The sequence below is a fragment of the Acipenser ruthenus genome, chromosome 41 (genome assembly GCF_902713425.1).
Source record: "Acipenser ruthenus chromosome 41, fAciRut3.2 maternal haplotype, whole genome shotgun sequence".
Classification (NCBI taxonomy): Eukaryota; Metazoa; Chordata; class Actinopteri; order Acipenseriformes; family Acipenseridae; genus Acipenser; species Acipenser ruthenus.
Window position 1 is genome coordinate 6,712,349 of NC_081229.1, and position 22,967 is coordinate 6,735,315.

The 22,967-nt window shown below is 42.5% G+C and overlaps 1 protein-coding gene across 1 annotated transcript; it reads left to right on the top strand.

The window, feature by feature from the left end:
- The first annotated feature begins 310 nt into the window (after positions 1-310).
- LOC117972061 (scavenger receptor cysteine-rich type 1 protein M130-like) lies at positions 311-22,533 on the top strand. Its single transcript, XM_059010640.1, has 10 exons — positions 311-475; positions 5,166-5,480; positions 6,097-6,418; positions 6,810-6,826; positions 6,948-7,073; positions 7,284-7,598; positions 8,413-8,715; positions 9,199-9,270; positions 9,731-10,048; positions 21,407-22,533. Exons 1-10 carry the CDS (start codon positions 439-441, stop codon positions 21,538-21,540), a joined length of 1,959 nt encoding a protein of 652 aa, XP_058866623.1. The 5' UTR covers positions 311-438; the 3' UTR covers positions 21,541-22,533.
- Positions 22,534-22,967: the final 434 nt, after the last annotated feature.

Genomic DNA, 22,967 nt, shown 5'->3' on the forward strand with positions numbered 1-22,967 from the left:
AAATAGTTTTGAAAAAATCGCATACAGTTGATAAAAATTAGAAATACATTGATGTAAGATCATCGCTGTTCTGGGCATTGTAGAGCTTCTTGTACCATTGCTGCCTTTTATTCTGTCATTTGTGGCATGTGCAACATATTATTATGAGGCAATGAAAGTCTCAGCTGCCTTGCTTAAGTGCAAGGTGGGAAGCCTGGCCAGGCAGATTTATATACTTCAGTCTTATTCAGTCTTTGATATTAGTTTTAATAATAACAAAAAAATAAAGGAAAGAAGAATATATGTAGATATATGGAATGAACGTGTTCATGAGAAGTAGTTATTCACGAAGTTCAGGAGCTTTTGCTGGTTTGATGGTCCGTTTGGGTTGTCTCGGGTTTTCTGAACGCTTTTTGGCATATGATCTCTCAGGCTTGCCGTACTTTTTAGAGGCAGGGTATGGTTCTCCCTGGATTTAAAAGTGTTGGAAGAGACGGTAAGAAGGGACCTATTTCTTTCGTGTATGCTTTGGAGACTGGTATTCTATTATTTAGAGTTTTGGTTTATGTATCCTTAGTAACGTAGTTCTATTGTGTTAGTCTGTGTTTCGCTTCTCGTCTAATTATGTAGTCAATCGTGCTTACACTTGTGTTTGGTGTGTTGAGTTATTTTGCTGTCTGTAGAGAGAAACTGTAGCACAGTAATTATTATTATTATTATTATTATTATTTATTTCTTAGCAGACGCCCTTATCCAGGGCGACTTACAATTGTTACATGATATCACATTATTTTTACATACAATTACCCATTTATACAGTTGGGTTTTTACTGGAGCAATCTAGGTAAAGTACCTTGCTCAAGGGTACAGCAGCAGTGTCCCTGACTGGGGATTGAACCCACGACCCTCCGGTCAAGAGTCCAGAGCCCTAACCACTACTCCACACTGCTGCCCCTATCACAGGGTTTATTTTAGTTTATAATTTTTTCTTTTGAAACTTTGTTTTTTCAAGCCTGTTTTTGTTTTTGTTTTGTTACTTTGACTCATGTTTTGCAACGTGGAGGATTTCGGCAGAGGTTGTAACAGCAACCGGAGATCTTTACATCAACTTGCGATCGGGACTGGGTGAGATTGAGCCGCATTGTTTTGTTTTGTTTTGCGTTCTGTTGGAGGATTACTATTCTTTTTTTTTTTTTTTTTTTTGAATGGCCATTTAGTTTGCTTGCGGGACAATCGCGTTTTGCTTGGATGCTATTATATTTGGGACTTAATCTGTTTTTTTTTTTTTTGGACTGTTTGTTTTCTTTTTGTTTTTACTGCAAGTTTAATTGAAGTCACACACGTGTTTATCCGCATTACCGCCGTGTCATGCGTTGTGGACATTGACATTTAATGATTTATTTTTTCTTGCATTTATATTTTTGGGTATTCGCAGGGAGGGTTTCTTGCTGTTATTGCAGAAGTTATTCGTTAACTGTTTTCTTACAGCTTATTAGAATACTATACTAGAGCTTTAGCTTAATCTACTGCATGTTTCTCTAAGTTTTTTTTTCTTCTCGTTAGCTTTATTTATTGTTTTTATACACGTTCTGGGTATCCTACTTTGTGGTTCTATTAGGCTTCTGATGTTCAATTTTGTCTTATTTAGTTTCAGGTTTATATGGGTCTGATAATTGTGCAATTGTTGGTAATTCCTAGACTGCTAAACCAATAAAATTAAGCCGCTGGTGACCTCTTGGATTTGAACTCTGGACATTCTCTTTTTTTTTTCTTCAAGGCAAAAAGTTGAATAAACCTCTTGCAGATCCTGTTCATGTTACAAAGGTAAAAGTTATCATCTTATAAAGCCTGGAGACTTTTTGCAAACTGCAAAGCAATATTAAGTCCCTTGGATGATGATGTTAACGAATTGTCTCCCAGCAAAACCACAGCAACCTAAAATGCCCATATTCACACTGACAGAAATATGTTATTTTAAAAGGACAAGAATATATCAATATTAATAAGTAGATGGGTTCATACCTTTATTGACTTGCATTTGGTTCACTGCTACTTAAGTTGCCTTACACTGCTTGGACTGGTAACTGCTGCTGACTGGTAAGACTGGTGCTGACACTGTGACTGGTGTTGACGCTGCTGGGACTGGTGCTGACACTGCTGGGACTGGTAACTGCTGCTGACCGGTAAGAGTGGTGCCGACACTGCTGGGAGTGGTGCTGTTCATGTACAATATTTGTATGACTCTATAGTACTTTGACAAGGTATTCACCAAAAATAATAATAATAATAATAATAATAATAATAATAATAATAATAATAATAATAATAATAATAATAATAATAGTGATGTTTCCACCTCTGAATGCTAGATCTCCTTTGAATGTTTACACAGTTTATCACTCAATTTTAATATTCTTTTGTCAATATAAATCGATGATAGGAAGTAGTACAGTACTTCAGGCGGTGGAAACCGTTCGCAGAGGTCCTGGTGCAGCCTAGCGCACAGGCCGGGTCGCTATAGATGTAAATACACAGCCACTATGCTGTAATAAAACGCTATGCTATGGCAGGTAGGGTGATACTTGGACGAGCTGACTGTTCAGTTAAAGTGACGCGAGAAAAAAAACCCCACACAGCCACACATTTAATGTCATCATAGAAACAGGTACTTTGATTTTTGCTGTGCTGGCGTCAAAACATTATACATGGGGAAAAAAAATGTGATTCTTACCAAGAGTTGGCTTTTTAAGAAAGAAATGTGTAATTGGTTGGTTTTTTTTCCGTTTCATGTTAGTGCTGCACTGTAAACCAGAGTACAGAGTAACTTGGGAAACTGATTAATGAGAAACGTCTTTGTGGCGCGAATTTGACATATACCCCAATGTCTGTACATCCCGAGATCACAGTAATGTGAAGAAATTAAATAATATTTTATATATCTCAATTTTACACTCTTAAAAAATAAAGTGGGTACGTTTTTTGTTTTTTTTTTCGTCTTCACAATTAAGAATTGAGCCGATTTTTACCGAGGCGGTCGCCTCAGTTGCCTCAATGGACACTACGCGCCTGCAGTATAGTGATGCGTGCGTTAAAATCACCAACAAAAGACAAAGACTACCTGAGTACACAAACGGAGAAGCGCTTCCAATTTCAGTGTTTCGTTATTAGGCTCAGTTTTAACAAACAGTACCAGCTTGAACAGATCGGAAATGCTGACCAGACCCCTATATTTTCCGACATGCTAAGCAATACCACAGTTCACAAATTGGGAGGCAAACATGTGTGAGTAATCACGAGTGGAAATGAGAAGCAGCACATCACTGTAATTGTGTGTGATAGCAGACGCTCGCAAACTGACTCCATATGCGTAATTGAGGTTGTGTCTTTATAAATGCATATTTATTTGATGTTTTATTTTTTCCTCAAATTGAGGGTGGGAAATTTGGGCTGCGTCTTAAATTGGAGGGCGTCTTAAATTCGAAAGAATACGCTATCTATATTACACCAACATACACACAATCTAGTCTGGCAAGTCTTCATTCCTGTTCTCACATTGTGTCCTTCCCTCACCTCTACAACTGAGTACCAATCAATGGCAATTAGTTTCCACAGCGAGTGTTTTAAAAGCCGACTGGAAGCGGATTTTCCTCATCCAGGACGCTGTCGTTTTTACTGCCGTGTTGCTGTACCGATCCAGAAACTTAAATTGTCTTTCAGCTGTCCCTGAAGAATATCCTGTAACACAAAACTGAAACTGAGCTTTCTGAAAAAAAAAGTACAAAATCTGCATACACAAATGTATTTGAAAATATTCAGAAACCCCCTTCAATACTTAGATCCACAAACAAGGCTGTCGTTATACACGTGTGTTGGCTGTTTAATTAGTCAATAAAATCTACAAACAAATAAAACATTTCATTGTATTACCTGTTCACCAGAAAACAGGGATTGTGACCCTTTTGTCTTCTCCAGATCCACACAACGTTGTGGTATCTGAACCCAGTATAAAATGCATGTTTCAGGAAAACAGTGTAGGATTCTCACATTGTTTCATTCTTCTTATGAACTGGAATATGATACTAGACAATGAATGATAACATATAAGGGCAAGGGCAATTTATTTATTTACTGAGTTTCAACCTCTTTAAATAGATGTACAAATAACCCTCACTACTTTTTGTAATAGGCCGTTATAACAGCTTGCCTGCAGGATCTTGGCAGAGGTTAGTGCTGCAATGTGTCCGCTAGGTGGCACCAAAACACTGTTCAAAGTTTTTACATCCCAAAGGTCAGACTAATACATCCTGTTTAGCTGCATTAATTGCTGCATTGATCAGTGAAAAAAGAGCAATAATTAGGCTTCCTTTGCATGCGATCAAAACCTTTTGTTATCCTCCTCACTCAACAGCTTCCTCATTAGAAAGTATCAGAACTCCCTCACATCTTTTTTGTGATATGGCAGGGCACCTTGCTGATCTTGTCGAAACCACAATACAAATTCACTCTATTGTTCATATGAGCTAATCTTATATTGCTGCTCTTTCAACTAAGCTCACTGTCCTTTGGATAGGACAGGAAGTGTGTTGTTTGAATAAACAAAGACAGAAACTGACGTTTTAAATTACCAACCCCACACTGCTACTTGTCACTAATGACGGTTTTGCTCATTTCACATCTATAGACTACTGCACTGTGGCAGCATAAACTGTTCACTGCTCTGTATATATATATAAAACAAGCATGACTACAAACAAAACAGGAATAGGCAGGTCTTCATTTTGTTGCTTAATACTGGATAATTTAAAAGCCTTTCAGTCAGTATGTGATTGTAACACAATATAAAAATGAACCAGAGAGATAAGTGAATCAGACTTGTCAGGTGACCAGAGTTTTATAATGAAGGAAATAAAGATGTTTAGGTGGCAGCCTTACTGACAGGATCCTTTATTGCTCTCTTGAACTCTCTGATTCAAAATATGTCGTCTTGCTATCTTGCTACATCAGTGGCATATTATTTACTTTTAATTTAATATATTTGAATTACCATGTCATGTTCGTATGAGGTTCAGTGAAAGAACTAACTGAATAATAATATTCAGGTGTTTTCCAAGGTGTAGTTTGTTATTGACTGTTAACTGTTGTTGCTTTGCTCCCAGAGTCTAATGTCTGCAGTTTTGTGATTTCAGACCATCGAGGAGTGCGGTTAAGTGGTGGCAGCGATCTCTGTTCTGGGAGAGTTGAAGTAGTGCATGGGCAGACCTGGGGAACGGTCTGTGATGCTGACTTTGACTGGCAGGATGCAGAGGTTGTCTGTCGGGAGCTGAAGTGTGGAGTTCCTAAAGAGGTGCTGGGAGGAGCCCCTTTTGGAGAGGGGCAGGGTACGGTCTGGTTCGAGGAGATGCAGTGCCAGGGAAAGGAACCCCACATCAGTAGGTGTTTGACTTCAGCCAGCAAGAAGCAGAGTTGCACACACAGGAACGATGTGGGCCTTGTCTGTTTTGGTGAGTCTATAACTTTGTTTATTAACCCGGGGCCATAAACATTATGGACAGATATCAAGCAAGTCATTTAGACAAATGTTTCAATGAGAATTCTTTATTAAAGTCTTTACAATGCGGGCTCTGTGATTTTGCTTTAGGAGGCTCAAGTGTAAAAGAAAGTAAGACATGCAAACTGAAAACTTTTTTTTAACCAGATAACATGTTTATATTATATGTATATGTCCAATACAATCCAAGAAGCTTAGCATACCATGAAGCATTTTTATATACACTGGATACATTAGAGCCAATTTTTTAAATAGAAATTGACCAGCTTGATACCGCTAGCTGAATGCTACTTCATTTTTGGCAAGCCTGTTTTTGATCATATACCCGAGGGTGTGAGGTATTGGGTTGTTCTAGATGAGTGTCACTCTTCAGAAGTCTGTAATTAAATTAACTGATGCATAATTATTAGAAAGCTAAAGAAATGCATGCCCACCAATCATGCCCTTGCAGCCAATATTACAACAACATAGCCACCCTTTTGTGATTGATAGCTAGAGTAAAGCAAACCCCATGTCCTGGTTCTCTGCTTGTGCTGTGCCCTGCTCACACTCTGCTGCCCTGTGTACAGGGTACACTGAGTACAGGCTGGTGGGTGGCCCGGACTCCTGTTCTGGTCGAGTGGAGCTGCAGTACGAAGGTCAGTGGGGGACGGTCTGCGATCGCTATTGGGGTCTACAGGACGCCACAGTTCTCTGCAAGCAGTTGAATTGTGGGTACACTGTATCAGTCCCGGGACAGGCCTGGTTTGGTGAAGGCAGCGGTGATGTACGGGCTGATATATTCGACTGTGATGGCAGTGAGACACACATATCAAATTGCTCCATCTCTGCATGGGGACGAGGTGCCTGCACTCATAGCAATGATGCAGGAGTGAATTGTTCAGGTGAGTAGTAACCACTCTAATGGGTGGAAGATTGAATAGGTAACTTAACATCCTATCTGCTAAACATATCTCGGTATTCTAGGTATTCAGATCTTCTACTGCCATCTGGTGGGATTGTAAATTAAATCAATTTACTGTTACAGTATTTTTTTATACCCATTGGTACTGATTAACTGTTACCATATTTGGGGTGTATTAGATGTGTACAGTTTATGATGTTTTATACATTATGTATGCATACAAATAAAGCAAACTGTCTCACATTTAAGCTTATATAGTTAGAAATGCCATTTACACTTTTAATTAAGTTCTCAATTATCCATGTTGGTTCTGAGTTCTAAAGCACAAATACCATTATGCGTTTATTCATTTCTCTATAAAGCTAAATCTCTGAATAGCTTTGAGCTTGCTCCAGGTGGAAGAACAGACAGTGCCCAAACAACAGAATTACTCTGAAACCATGTTTATGTTTTAACTGATTCAACATACAAGATAACAAACTGTAGACTGATGTAGAAGCTGTAGATGCAGTAAATAATGGTGCTGTTCCTTCAGCTCTGACGTGTTTCATTCCCCCCCTGCTCACTCTTATTATCTTCAGGTCCATTGCTACATTACTGGTAAATGCAACACCAGTAATGAAGGGACCACGCTCTGCTCAGGTTAGTGCAATTCAAACTCTTGTGTTAATAAGTTATTTCAATGTGACTATACTGACATTACTGCCATGGGTACAGTCTGTGACAAGGATTCTTATCTGAAAATCGGCATGCATTATCATAGGGTTATTATTTATATTATTACTAACTGATTCTGTGCCTAAGCTGCAGTGATTGTGTTATTGATGTGTGCTTGTGATTCTGTCCCCCTAGATCACACGGCCCTCAGGCTAGTTGGGGGAGGAGGTGCCTGCGCTGGGAGGGTGGAGGTTTATCACAACGGCTCCTGGGGGATGGTCTGCGATGACTCCTGGGACCTGGCAGATGCTGAGGTGGTGTGTAAGCAGCTCCAGTGTGGGACGGCACTCAATACCTCAGTGTCAGCCTCCTTCGGACAGGGGACCGGACCCATCTGGCTGGACGAGCTGCGCTGTCAGGGGAACGAATCGACTCTGTGGGGGTGTGCCTCAGGAGGGTGGGGGCAACACAACTGCAGACACAAGGAGGACGCGGGAGTCGTGTGTTCAGGTACAGGACTGCAATAACTCACCATGCCTAACCAGCCCGCCTCCAGCCCCCCCAAAAATAAATGCAAAATTCTCATTTAGTATGCTGATGTATCAGTGACTACTGTGCCATCTTATTACTGTGACTCTTTCTATGTTACACATGACTCTGTGAATCATACCCTTACACTTCAATTCAATAACTGTACCAACAGAAAGCTGCAGCAAAGTAATCACACAAACAAAACTCATTTTGTGTCTTCATACATGCACAGGAAATGAAACTACAGGCTATGCTCATTAAAAATAAACGTTTGCATTCACTGTATGCACATGTAATAATGTAAGTTTGACACACAAAGTGACTCTCCTAGATACCCTCAAGTTGCTTCACAATTGAGTAAGCGCTTCTCCAGATAAATGTAAAATAGATGAAGACGGGTAACTGGTTTTAAAAGAAAGGGAAAAGGCCAGTTGGATAAGACTTTACCTTTCAGTTTAACAGCAGGATTTTGTAAGGTGTTAGTGAGATATGAAAGATATGAAGGAAGCAATATAAATGAAAACATAAACGCACAACAATGGTTTTAAAATGTTTTACTTGAGCTGTTTGTATTTATTCATTGTGATTGCATTTGTGCTTATTTTGATTGCAATTATTTCCAATAATTAAGAAATGTACCAAGGAGTATGTATACTCGCCTCCACCGGGCAGGGGGTAGTTAATCCATTTCATGAGTTCACTTTTACTGAAAATCTTTTAATGAAGCAGAAGTTTTGTAATCTGGAATGTCTACATGCATCTTGCTAACGTATTTCTATTGTTTGTGACACAGAGTTCAAGAAGCTGAGACTGTCTCGGGGCTGTTCTGGACTGGCAGAGGTTTTCTACAATGGCACCTGGGGCAGCGTCTGCCATAACGGCATGGATAAAAACACAGTTAAGATGATATGCCGTGAGGTCAACTGTGGAGAGAGTTCTGAAATATCAATGCCACTTCCAGCATCTAGCACTGCACGCAAGTGGCTTGATAATGTTAAATGCAGAGGGCATGACTCTACACTGTGGCAGTGTCCATCTTCACCCTGGGGTAAAAACGACTGCTGGGACAATGAGGTGGCTGAGATTGACTGCAAAGGTAAAGATCTCTCTCTCTCTCTGTTTTTCTTCTGCTGGTGACCTAATGGCTCAGCAGCTAAACAGCCACCCGAAAGACCACAGCTTTAAATCCTGTTCCAGTGATAACCGGAACATGCCTCCCCGAACACCAGCAATACAACGTGAAGTTGTGTTATTGGAGGCACTGCTCTTTCTAAGAGGGGTCTAGTTGATGTCACCAACCCTAGAGCAGCAGATGCTGAGCCCTGACCAAACTTACTGTAATACCCACCACACTGGAGAGGCCAGAGCAGGGCTGTGCTCAGCTACAGTGGTATTTGTTAATTGATTTAGTTATTTATTCAGGATTAATGCACTACATATTCCAGCTTGTAAACTCATTCCTTCAGTATGAGTTTACAAGTTGAAACTTTAGGGATACAAGTTGGCATACTGCACCTGTGAGCTTCCCATGCTTTGAGCAGTGTGAATAAAACACAATTTTGTTGTTTGTTTTTGACAGTGGAAAAGAAGCCAACTGTCTCCAGCATACCCAAGAACTGCTCTGAAGACCTCACTCAGGAGCACTGCTCAGGTGGGTTCGTATTTCATTGACTTGACCCTTGAGAATTATTAGATTAATTCAAACTGATATCACACATAGAAATATGCAATTGTAAAAGTAATGCATACAATTAGTCATTTTACAGAGACATACTGTATTAAGTACAGGTAGGGAAGGGTATCCAAACATGTCAAAGATATCTTATTCCTACACAGTTGTGAATTGTTACCTGTTTACCATTCATTTGAGCCAAATTTGTAATTTTCTGCTGCAGTGCTGATTAAAATTAGCGATCTCATAATTTCCAATAGTAAAGAGACTACAAAGCAGGACAACTTATAACAGACCTTAAGGGAAAGGTATGTGTCTTTTTTTATAAGTGAACAATGGAACAGTACATTACTAGTTGTGAATACCAAGCCTACCTCTAACAGTCACACAGCAGCCTCTGTGCTGAACTGATTCAGTAAGCCCTGCTGTTTTATTCCAGAGCCAGCAGAGCTGAGGCTAGCTGGAAGCCCAAGTCCCTGCTCCGGACGGGTGGATGTGCGGTTCGAGGGGTCCTGGGGGACAGTCTGCGATGACTCCTGGGACCTGAAGGACGCCCAGGTGGTCTGCAGACAAGTAGGCTGTGGGGCAGCAGAGAGCACAGGGGGTGGTGACTCTACGTTTGGACAAGGGAACGGCATCATCTGGCTGGACGAGGTGAACTGCAGGGGCTGCGAGATGCACCTGTGGGACTGCCGGCACTCTCCACTGGGACACAATGACTGCGACCACAAAGAGGATGCATGGGTTACCTGTGCAGGTGAGAGAGGGGGTTATCTGAGCAGGGGAGATGGGGAATTAGCTGTACTGGGGAGATGCTCTGTTGTGTTTGGCAGGGAGTACTTGCTTACATTGCAAATATTAACAGTCATTTCATTTTGTTTTACTTCAGACTACTCTCATAAACATAAACACAAAAGCACAGCTCTAGGGGGAAATGTTTCTTCTTGTGTAGCGTTCTGAATTTGGGAGTCGTGTGGATAAACGAAGGGAGGCCTCAGTAAGGGCTTTCCTATGTAAGCAATGTGAATACAGCTTTTTTGCTTTATTTACAGTACAGTACCCAACTGTTTACAGAAGTGTCTGTCTGTTCTCCTCTCCAACAGAAGCCTCTCCACCCAGGCTGCAGCCACAGAGAGACATGACCATCCCAGTGATAGCCTGCATCGTGCTGGGAGCTCTGCTCTTTGTGGTGTTGGTCCTGTTAGCCGGGCAGCTGCAGCACAACAGGATGCTGAGGAGAGGTAGGGAACAAATCCCTTTAAAGAGACGCGAGCTCAGGAAGGTGACACACTCAGGTCCTAGTGCGCTGTTCTAGGATTGTATTCAGTAATGCCCTACACCGGCATTTTAAATCTGTTGTGCTTTCCAGACAACACAAATGCACTACCCAGATCCTTTATAGCAGTGATCATTGTTCTGTGCATCTCAGATGACAATTTATAAATCACTCTCTTCTATTAAAAAAAAAAGCTTGTATTGACCCTCATGTGGGATACCAGGCTGCTACAGTAAGAACATAAGAACATAAGAAAGTTTACAAACGAGAGGAGGTCATTCAACCCATCTTGCTCGTTTGGTTGTTAGTAGCTTGTTGATCCCAGAATCTCATCAAGCAGCTTCTTGAAGGATCCCAGGGTGTCAGCTTCAACAACATTACTGGGGAGTTGGTTCCAGACCCTCACAATTCTCTGTGTAAAAAAGTGCCTCCTATTTTCTGTTCTGAATGCCCCTTTATCTAATCTCCATTTATGACCCCTGGTCCTTTTTTCTTTTTTCAAGTCTGTGGAAGGGTGGGGGTATTCACTGACACAGGAGACAGAAGGTTTTATTTGTAACCACCGCACAGGTGCCCAGATTTATTTATTTTTCTTATTTATTATTTTATTTAGTTTAGCCCGCAGAGGGCGCTGTTGTCCGTGGTCTGGATACTGCCGACAGTAAACCAGGACCACGGGGTTACCAACACAGGTATCCCAGTCCGTGCACCTTGAAGTGCTCAAAAATAATAATGAAAACAGAAGGAGAAAGAAAAAGGGAAAATAAAACACAGTAATAAAACTACAAACAAAAGTGCTGCTTATGCAGTGCCCCCACTGCCGCTAAGCCGGTCAGCACGGGTCTCCGTCCTACACTCGGCTATGCCTATACGCCGGGGTTGGCCAGGGTTCCCCGTACTTCTACACACGTCCCCTCGGGTGCGTGTCTATTTATATTGCTCTGTGCAAATTAGTTTTGGGTTTTTATGAACGGCTGCCCCTCAGCCGGGCTCGCCTGCTCCTTGTTTCACGCTGACCTTTTCTGCCAGCGACACTGTATTTCCCCCAACACGGCCACCCGAGCGCATAACCAAGCCAGTTCTTATGGGCCGAGCAGTCTCCCAAGGCCCGCCCCTCAGCCACTCGGAGAGAGGGAAAGCACACACACCCTCTTCCCCACCTCTCCGTGTCATCGCCATGACCGACAGGCGGATCCCACGAAACTGCCGCCCTCTACCTGCAGTAATACGAATGTGCCAAATAGTCAGTCCAGATCTCCCCTGTTACAAAGTCAAAGAAGTCCCCTGGGTTGACATTGTCTATACCTTTTAGGATTTTGAATGTTTGAATCAGATCGCCGCGTAGTCTTCTTTGTTCAAGACTGAATAGATTCAGTTCTTTTAGCCTGTCTGCATACACCATGCCTTTTAAACCTGGGATAATTCTGGTTGCTCTTCTTTGCACTCTTTCTAGAGCAGCAATATCCTTTTTGTAACGAGGTGACCAGAACTGAACACAATATTCTAGGTGAGGTCTTACTAATGCATTGTAGAGTTTTAACATTACTTCCCTTGATTTAAATTCAACACTTCTCACAATATATCCGCGCATCTTGTTAGCCTTTTTTATAGCTTCCCCACATTGTCTAGATGAAGACATTTCTGAGTCAACATAAACTCCTAGGTCTTTTTCATAGTTCCCTTCTTCAATTTCAGTATCTCCCACATTATATTTATAATGCACATTTTTATTGCCCGCATGCAATACTTTACACTTTTCTCTATTAAATTTCATTTGCCATGTGTCTGCCCAGTTCTGAATCTTGTCTAGATCATTTTGAAATGTTAGCCTTTAGGCGTAATTCGGGGGATGCCGTAGAGGGCTCTCTCCCACTTTGCGCCCCCTTTTTTCTTCTTGTCCTATTTCCTTTTCTTTAGCCTGTCTTACCTTCCCTGTGTGGCATCCTGCCCAGTAGCGTCCGCGATCTCTTCCGGGTGGAAGCTGATCCCAGTTCAGCCTCATTTAGTATTTCCAGCCAATCGCACAATGCAGCGCTCGCCACGTCAATTATTAGGGCATGGCCAGCGCTGCTCCACGTATGTTATTGGCTGCCCCTCCTGTCTATCTCGCTCTCTTTTTCTACTTTAACCCAGCACTATTTCCGCTTCCTTGTCTGTGTTTGTTTTTTGTTGTTCGTGTCTTTCACTGCAAGCCGTTTCTCTGTCTGCGCTCGCAAGATAGTATCAGCTATTTTTCTACCTGCTCAGTCTGCGCCGTTCAAAACACAGCGTCATTCTCAACTTGGTCTGCGTTTTCATCAGAAAGACTGTTTCAATGTCACCGCTGCACTGCAACTGTTTTACACCGGCGCCTCACAGACCATGGTTACCACGGCAACGCCTCAGCGAGTGACTACTGGGAGTGGTAAGTTGCTACGGCGACCAGGCAGCTTTAACAGGCAATGAGAGCCTGTGCCTCACGACTGCAATTTTCTGGCTCCTGCTGCAGTGCTTTTGCAACAAGAGAACTTCAACTCGCCGAATTGTGACATCTAAATACTGCAGGCTCCTCTTCTAGACCTACGTTAACTTACTTATATCATCACTAACTGTTCTAAAGCAAATGCTTAATACATAGGATTGTAATCGCAATAACCAAATATATGCTACCCTGCTTCACTGAAGCCAATAGTTTCAATTCCAATCAAAACCTCTAGATGGCAGCATAACACCACAAGCTCTACATAATTTAAGATGATTTGCTATCGCTGCGAATCTCGCACTCTCCAAACCTTCCATCAATTCCTGCAGTTCGTTGTCTTTTTGAGGGATTCTCAGTACCCTCCTGCCTCAACCTCTTTTTCTACATATATTAACTTGAATTTTTCAAATCCAAACTCCTCCCCTTGAGAACCTTGTCATGAAGCCATGCTTATCAGCTTTCTGAGATGTTAAGAATCCACCGTCACATTAATTTACAGCTTCCCTGCATCAGGCCATTCCTGCAACCTTCTTGTTCCTGGATTTGCACTTCCTCATTTGCCCCCAACTTCATCAAGGCACTTAATATAACTTTCAAAGTCCATTTCATTCAATTTGAGCTACCAGTCACATACGGAAACTATGTGCTACGATTATCAACATTTCAGTCAAGCGTCCTCCTATCCCGCAATAGACAATACACTCTTAGACTGCTCCTGATCAAATCAATAGGTTTTGCAGCAGCCTCCGATCAACGCGTTCCTATCCTCTCAGGTTCTGCAGCGGCCTCAGATCTATGCATTCTTCATTTCTGCCCAAAGGCAGCCCCATCACCGACATAATCTAAAAACGCCTTAACTCTCAAATACCAATTTTTACCGCATTCAGCAGCTGTCTACTCTCTACAGCAGGCCACTGCAGACTACTGATCAGCATTCCATCATTTACTCCCTCAGATCTCTGCCCGTTCAGCAGATCTTGCCTCTACTGTTAATATCTCCTCATTACAGCAAATCTCGGCTCCCTCTTCAGATCTGCTTCTGTTGCAGCATACAAAAGTTGCTTTAGTTTACTGTTTAAATCTGCAACTGCTCTCCTCTAGAGCTTCCAACGCTCCAGCTTTCCTCCAATACCTGGATCTAAAATATATATATACACAGAAAGCTTGACTTCCTCAGCAATTTAGTCATATGTCCACTCATCCTCTCAGATACTACAAGTTTTAATATATGGTATGAGTCTGGAAATCTGTTTGATTTATGAATTAAGGAGTTCCACTGTTTGGAGAATGATTGGAGTTGTGAAACCCAAGTCTCTGATTTATGAGTTCACCTTTTCCATTCCAAACAGACAAGATGGTAGCAAACCGCTGATCAATCCCGTATTAACTAACACAGGATGGTTGGCATCTCATCTCTCTGCCTTCATTTTAAAAACATCTCAGCAGTCGATTTCATATATTTGTTCAGGTCCAGCTGCCACCTCAGCCCTCATCAAACTCTGCAACACCAACATCTGCCGTTCAACTAAATACAACACTCTCCAACCTTCTGCAATCTGCTCATCACTACATGGCCACACTCTTAGTCCCAGCGACCAAATCTTCATTTACCTCTGGATGGAAAACATTTACAACTTTCTGCACTCAAAATACATCCCATTCTGATTTAATGAGCAACGGATTCTAGCCTCCATCGCCCATGCAAGGGATTCTCTTCACTTAGCCCCCACTACCGTTAAAGCCTACATCTCCGGGATTTAGTATTTCTGCCGCCTCATCTCCGTCCCTTCTTCAACACTCCTATCCATCCCATCAGTTTGCTTGACACTCAGAGAGATCCTCAAGAGCCCCAAAGCTGCTCCCTCCTGCTGCTCCCTCCTGGCTCCCTATATCAATAGACTGTGATTTACCGTTTTTAAAAAAAAAAAAAAAAAAAAAAAAAAGCAAGAGTACCAAGACATCAAGGGGAATACAATGGATAGACTCTGAGCGTTAAGCCATTTCAAGCATGAGGTCTTGTGAACCATTCCACGCACCCAGATACTGGACTTTGGCCAGCTGTAGTAATTTTACTACAGAATACTACACCTAGCAGTTAAAAATAAATAAATAAATAATAATAATAATAATAATAATAATAATAATCAGGACTTCATCAGGACTTCAAAACAGACAGTTACATCAATATCCAGAAGTTCTGCAATCTGGTCCCAGGAGCAGACCCCAACCCTCGTCTCGTACTACCTTTCAGCAAAACAATATTCAACTGAATAACTCTCTCTCCGGCCTCCTTCAATCAGCACGTGGATTCATGGAGAACGCTCTCGCCCCATCTACCTGTTCCTCCTACTCTACTGCCTGGTCTTCATTTACTCACTTTTTTGCGAGTAAAACAATAAATAATAAAAAAAAAAAAAAAAAACGGATCTCTCATACCTCTTTCAACCTACAGCAGCTCCTCGCCTTCATCACTCACCTCAGACTGTCTCTACGTTTAGCCCCCTCCTCTATTTAGATGCTACCTAGCGGGCATTCAGTATCAATTTCGCCTCCAATCTTTCTCCTCTCGTCCGTTCTAGAGTTGGCGGATCTCTAGAGAGAACGCTCAGAGGTATGGAGAAAAGCCTGCTCCCCTCCTCTCCATCAAGTTAATCAATCTCTACTGACCTTCTCCTTTGTCTCATCACTGCTCTCCCGCAAGGATGCTTCAACCTATTCAACAACATCGTCATGGAAACCCTGTGCCTGACCGTCGCCTTTGGATTTCTCCGCTGTGCAGAATTCTCAACCCATCAATTTCCAGCTTCCCAGCTCTAGGCCTCAAGTGCTCAGATCTCTCTCAAATCCCCGGAAACCACTTTATCCTCTTCATCAGATCTTCAAAAACGGTCCAATTAAGCCAAGGATTCAGTATCTTCTGTCAGATCCCCTCTTCATCGACAGCTCCAGATCTATACTTACGAGTCACTGGTTCTCATCCCGTTTATGCACCCTCTCGTCACGGATCGGACTTTCTTCTACTATTTTTCCCCCCATTCATTCTGGATCGGAGCAGCTGCCTCCGCGGCCAGGGCAGGTATCAACACTTGATTAAGTCTATGGGGCGCTGGATCTCTTCAGCTGTGAACTTTATATTAGATCATCCTCTGCAGACATCGCCACAGCTCACCAAGCACTTGTTAGCTTGCCCGGAGTGGGGGGCGCCCTCTCCGCCAGGCCCACCAGAGGTTTCCTCCCTGCAGGGGGGTTTTTCCTCTCCACAGTGCGGACGGCTTATAGGCATAGGTTGTCTACTAACATCTCTTGTCTTTTCTCTTTTTTTCTAGCTTTTGTTTATGTGTGCGGCTCTGCGATCTCTTTTCTATCCCACGGTGTGGTTCTTGCGGGGAGCCGGGGGTCCTCTTTTGGGGGGAAGTGAGTCTCACTCCCCCGGCTGTCCGGGTCGGCCTCTCGTCTCAACCACTGCCGCGCGGCTGTTCCTCGCCGGCCTGAGGGGACCCCCGGCCACATCCTATTCTTCTGCTGCTTATGCGCTAAGCCTTCCAGGCCTCAACCTTGCTGTCCCATCTCCTCTCTTCTATTTCAGGTCCAGGACCATTTCAGCCCCCTCATGCAGTAGGCCGAGCCTCCACCTGCCGAGCGGGCCCCGACCGAGGGGGGGGGGGGGTTTCTCTGTTTTCGTCTCTCCTAAACGGACCCGAGACACTTTTTCCTAAGCTCTCCACGCCGCCCAGCTGCCAGCTTAGCTGCCTGAGGATGCTGCACTGAGTTGCGAAGGATCTGTCCTTTTGTCCTGTTCGTCCCCTTCCTGTCTCTTGCTCCACTAAACGCCCAGCAGCCAGAGGATGCTGCCTGACCCGTCGGGAGCGAGAGTCAGTGTGTTGTATGTTTTATGTCTAAACTTTGCTCCTTTTCTCTCACTTTTACGTCACCCAGCAGTCGGAGGATGCTGCCTGACCTGGCGGAAAGTGTTTATATCTAATCCTTTGCTCTTCTCATGTCTCCCTCTCTACGTCGCCCAGCAGCCAGAGGATGCTGCCTGACCCGACGAGAAGGGAAAACTCTTCGTCCCCCCTATCTCGTCCTGCTATCAGTATCTAACCTCAATGTTACTAAGCACCATTCCCAAACTCCAGCCCTCAATCTCGCCATCCCTCAAACTCGTCTCACTCTTAAACTCTCAAATGTCTCACCCCTCTCAAGCCTCCTAAGCAACCGGAGAAATCCTCTCATCTGGTCTCATTCTTAATATCTCACTCCCAATTTCGCCTCCTCTCAAGCCCTCGTAGGCAACCAGTGAATGACCTTTGCTGCTTCAACAGTGTTTGCCACTCCTCCTATTTTTGTGTCGTCTGCAAATTTAACGAGTTTGCTTACTATACCAGAATCTAAATCATTAATGTAGATTAGGAATAGCAGAGGACCTAATACTGATCCCTGTGGTACACCACTGGTTACCTTTGGAGCAGCAGTGTGGAGTAGTGGTTAGGGCTCTGGACTCTTGACCGGAGGGTCATGGGTTCAATCCCCGGTGGGGACACTGCTGCTGTACCCTTGAGCAAGGTACTTTACCTAGATTGCTCCAGTAAAAACCCAACTGTTTAAATGGGTAATTATATGTAAAAATAATGTGATATCTTGTAAGTCGCCCTGGATAAGGGCGTCTGCTAAGAAATAAATTATTATTACCTCACTCCATTTTGAGGTTTCTCCTCTAATCAGTACTTTCTGTTTTCTACCTGTTAACCACTCCCTAATCCATGTGCATGCATTTCCTTGAATCCCTACTGCGTTCAGTTTGAGAATTCATCTTTTATGCGGGACTTTGTCAAAAGCTTTCTGGAAATCTAAATAGACCATGTCGTATGCTTTGCAGTTATCCATTTTCAATGTTGCATCCTCAAAAAAGTCAAGTAGGTTAGTTAGACATGATCTCCCTTTCCTAAAACCATGCTGGCTGTCTCCCAGGATATTGTTACCATATAGGTAATTTTCCATTTTGGATCTTATTATAGTTTCCATAAGTTTCCATATAATAGAAGTCAGGCTTACTGGTCTGTAGTTACCTGGTTCGGTTTTGTCTCCCTTTTTGTGGATCGGTATTACGTTTGCTATTTTCCAGTCTGTCGGTACAACCCCTGTGTCAAGAGACTGTTGCATGATCTTGGTTAGCGGTTTGTAAATAACTTCTTTCATTTCTTTGAGCACTATTGGGAGGAGCTCATCTGGCCCAGGGGATTTGTTTATTTTAAGAGCTCCTAGTCCCTTTAACACTTCTGCCTCTGTTATGCTAAAGTTATTTAAAACTGGATAGGAACAGGTCGACATGTGGGGCATGTTGTCCGTGTCCTCCTTTGTAAAAACCTGTGAAAAGTAATCATTTAATATATTTGCTATTTTTTTTTTCTTCATCTACGATTTTGCCGTTTGTGTCTCTTAGACATTTAACCTCCTCTTTGAATGTTCTCTTGCTGTTATAATATTGGAAAAACATCTTGGAATTGGTTTTAGCCCCCTTAGCAATATTGATTTCTATCTCTCTTGGCCTTTCTAACTTCCTTTTTGACTTGTGTTTGCAGTTCCAAGTATTCTTTCTGTGTACTTTGTTTTTGGTCCCTTTTAAACGCTCTGTAAAGTGCCTTTTTTTGCTGAATATTTTTTTTAATTGATCTATTAAACCATTTTGGCCATTTTGTTTTAGATTTAGATTTGTCTACTTTTGGGATGTAATTGTTTTGTGCCTCTAGTACTACATTTTTAAAAAACAGCCATCCTTTTTCTGTGGATGTTTTCTCTATTTTACTCCAATCTACTTCTATTAGTCTCTGTTTCATACCTTCGTAGTTTTCTAAAATTGTAAACCTTAGCTTTAGTCATTACTTTTGGGGTTTTAAAAAATATTTCAAATGAAACCATGTTGTGGTCTGAGTTTGCCAATGGCTCTCTGACCTCTGTTTTAGTTATTCTGTCTTCATTATTTGAAAAGACTAAATCAAGGCATGCCTCCCCTCTAGTCGGTGCCTTGACAAATTGCGTTAGGAAGCAGTCATTTGTCATTTCCACCTTTTCAATTTCGTCCGTCGTGCCCCCCATCGGGTTTTCCCATTTTATACAGGGGAAGTTGAAATCCCCCATTAGTATGGCTTCTCCTTTTCTACACGCATTTCGAATGTCATTGTACAACAGATTATTTTGCTCAGCGTCTGAATTTGGTGGTCTATAGCATGCTCCTATTATTATGCCCTTTGAATTTGTGTCCATTATTCTGACCCATATTGATTCTGCATTGTTTTCTTTGTCCTGATTTAACACCTGGGCTTCAAGACTATTTCTTATGTATAGCGCTACTCCTCTGCCTCTTCTGTCCTGCCTGTCTTTCCTAAATAATGTGTACCCACTAATATTATATTCGTCTCCATCACTCAGACAACCAAGTTTCTGTAACACCTATCACATCGTAGTTACTTGTTAGTGCAGTAGCTTCAAGTTCTAATATTTTGTTTCTGAGACTTCTAGCATTAAGATAAATACATTTAATAGTGGTCTTACCTGAGTTGTTGCCCTTGTTTTGATGTGGTCTCCCTTCTGTTTTTTTGTTTTCTCCCCCTTCCTTTCTAGTTTAAATGCTTCTGGACCGCCTGAAGGATCCTTTCTCCGAGTAGATTGGTTCCCTTTCTGTTTAAGTGCAGTCCGTCCCACCTGTATAGATAGTCGGGGCAGCAGAGGATACAGTCTTGACAAGTTCTGTCATTAATTAAAGAGCTGTTAAAATGGCAGTTTTAAATAAAGAAACAAAATGGTGTTCATGCACTGTGGATTACTGAAGGCTGTGCTGTTCAGTACAGTGTGTGGAGAGCTGTGTCACTGTGAATGAGAGCCTGTTTCCTCCCATAGGGATTGCTGAGGAGGAGCTTGACCCCTTCCATGAAGCCGTTTATGAGGAGATTGAGTACAAACTGGCCAGACAGGGAACCTATGATGCGCCCAGGAGAGGTGAGTAAGAGGGGAGGGGGAGTGGAGAAAGAGAGAGCCAAAACACACATCATACTGCCACACAATCCACAAACATGACTCAAAGCAGCAGACTTGTAAACCTCTCATCACAGGAAACACTACAAAGAGTGCGAGACAGACAGGAACAGAGCAGCACACAATATATAATATGTAGTTACTTAGGGTGTAGATCCCAAAACCACTGTTTAATTTCCTGTCATGAATTCAGTAATCCAAACATTGAACAACAGCTACAATAGTAGTCAGTGTGCAACAAGTAGCAGGTAGTGAATTTGCAGAGTGAAAGCAGGCAGCACTAACCCTGTCTCCTGTTCCAGGGAGTTTCCTTTCTGATGAGCTGCCCTCTGACTACGATGATGTGGAGGACAGTGAGGGGAACCCCATCTCAGGTAAGGGGGGGCTGTGTTACAAACCTATGAAGAAACAATTCTCTCACCTGTATCACCGATTCTGTTCTCTGTCTGGTTTAGGTGAAGCAGTTCTCTCTCTGGTCTGTAACACTAATGCTGTTCTCTGTCTCTTTTAGGTGAATCGATGCCCTCTCTGGAAGGAGAGACCCCAGGGTACTATGACGATGCCGTCCCTATGAACAGTAACCCAGAAGATTTATCAGGTGAGTTCTTGCAGACAAGCCCTGTAGAGAAGCCCTGCACCAAACCCAGTCTTGGAGAAAGTAAATGTATTCAATCAGGTTCCTAATTTAGCTCACGTTTGTCAAACCCTCAGTCACTGCATATTGTTTGTGCAGGTAAGTCCCAGGACTGTGCAACATCCCCCGCCATGCCCGTTGAGCAGTAGAGTGGGTTTGATTCTAGAGTGCCAAGTAGTTTCTCTCCATTTGATGGGTCAGTCTTAATGTTATGTAAACAGTTTTATGTAGCACTCTGAACCCTGTAACTCTGTTAGTGGACAATAGGAGGGAGTTAATATGCTGTGCGTGAAAGCAGGTCAAACTCCAGAGCTAACCTTGATTCCTGTTCCTAGGGAGTTTCCATTCTGACGAACTTCCCTCTGGCTACTATGATGTGGAGGACAGTGAGGGGAACCCCATCCAAGGTAAGGGAGACTGGAGTCTACAATGGGGAGGGATTGGGATGGCCCCTCAGATATCCTGCCCCGCTTCAGCACAGTACACCCTACTGCCCCAGGAGCAGCACGCTGTGGGGGAGCCTGTAACTGCCCTACCCCCATGCAGGTGTCACTACCAGGCAGTGGAGTTTGAGAAGTTCTGAATCTCTCAGAAACCACCCATGGCACTCTAATCACACCCATTGCTTAAACCAATCCCTGACCCCAGATCTGTGTGAACCCTCCCACTGTGTAAACCCAGCCAATCCCTGATTGTGTGTGTCTCTCTTTGTCAGGTTTTCCCCTCGCTCCCCCTGGAGAGGAGAGTGCCCGGGCCGCACTGCCCCCTGAAGAAGGACCCGCTGCACCTGACAGGACTGACTACGATGATGTTGGGGAGGAGTCTCCAGGAGAGGGTGGGGCGTTGTGAGGCTGGCAGTGTGTCTGGTGGAGAATAGAGGGGCAGCTGGAGCCCCCTAGAGTTCTAGAGCTGTAAGAGCGCCATTAACTGTAAACCTGCCAGACAGTTTCACTGCAGTTCCAGCCTTTCTCTGGGATTTCACTGTGAAACTCCATTGGCTGAAAATTTAGCAGGCTTCTCATAAAAGTGCTTCATGTCAAATATGAATGTTTCCCTTTATGCTGCAAAATTGCATCTTGTTACAAACAAGCATCAAATTAGGAAACCATGTCTCGAATGCTAATTGAACGTTGAAAGAAACTAAGAAATTATATGTTCCCAAGAAAAATAAATCATCAAATTATGATTGTTGCAAAGCAACGTCAAAGATCAGTATTTTATATATATATTTTTTAAAAAATCACTGTTTCTGGCTACCAAAGTAACTGAAACAGTTCAAAATGTAACTATTAGCCATTGGGTGGGTTTTGGGGAAACACATTGTTATAACAATGGTTTTTGTGTGCACCCCCATCACAATTATGAAGGTATATACAGATTTCCAAATTTAAAGGAAATTCACTTGGCAGTCTGCTGTCTGTATTTTGTGTCTGTTTTTTCTAGCAATTTCTCTTCTGGTCAGGTTTTCTTTTAAATCCAGTCTTTAAATACAGATTGTGTTTTAATAGGGGTCTGTGTTCCCTATTTCGGCCTGTAATTGTGGTGGTGTGCAGTTTCAAAGGGGATCTGGTTTAAAAATGGATTGTTTTGAAATTCTGTTGTAAAGTTTGGATTTACAGAATTCCTGTAGCCCAACTCTTGACAGTTACCCTGTTTGTAATTCATTTGGAGCTAGGTGTGCAGATAAAAAATGATTTCTATATTAAAATGTTAGTTTGTTTTTTATTATTTGAATATATCTATTCTGCTTTAATGTACCATTTCTAAACGTATAGCATTTCTTGCAGAGTGTGCAATGGCTTGAAGGCTGTATTCTATTTTTAAACAATAAAGTCTAATTTAACATCTGGTGGATGGCATGTGTTTTTGTTGCAAACATGGTTAGTGTAATACACGGAGAATGTATTCAAGGTTCCTTTAACTGTACTTACTATGTATGTGCAACAGCCTGCAAAAAATGCCTGCACTCTGTCACAAAAAATAACTGGCCAAAAGTTTGGCATTATCCTATAGGATTAACTCATTTTGCTTCAGACAGTCGAATGAAACCTGCTGAATAATGTTATGTTGACATATTGAATTACATACCGCTTTGTAGTTTTCAATATAGTCTCAGTCCTAAAATTCTAGGTGATGCAAAACCTTTGACCATAGCTGTACATTCACTGAGCAAGTTTCACCGATACCTCTTTCCCTGACAGAACATTTTATGAGACAACCTCTGTTGTTGAACACTTTATTACTGGAGCTTTGGCATAACTGGCTGACCCGCTGAA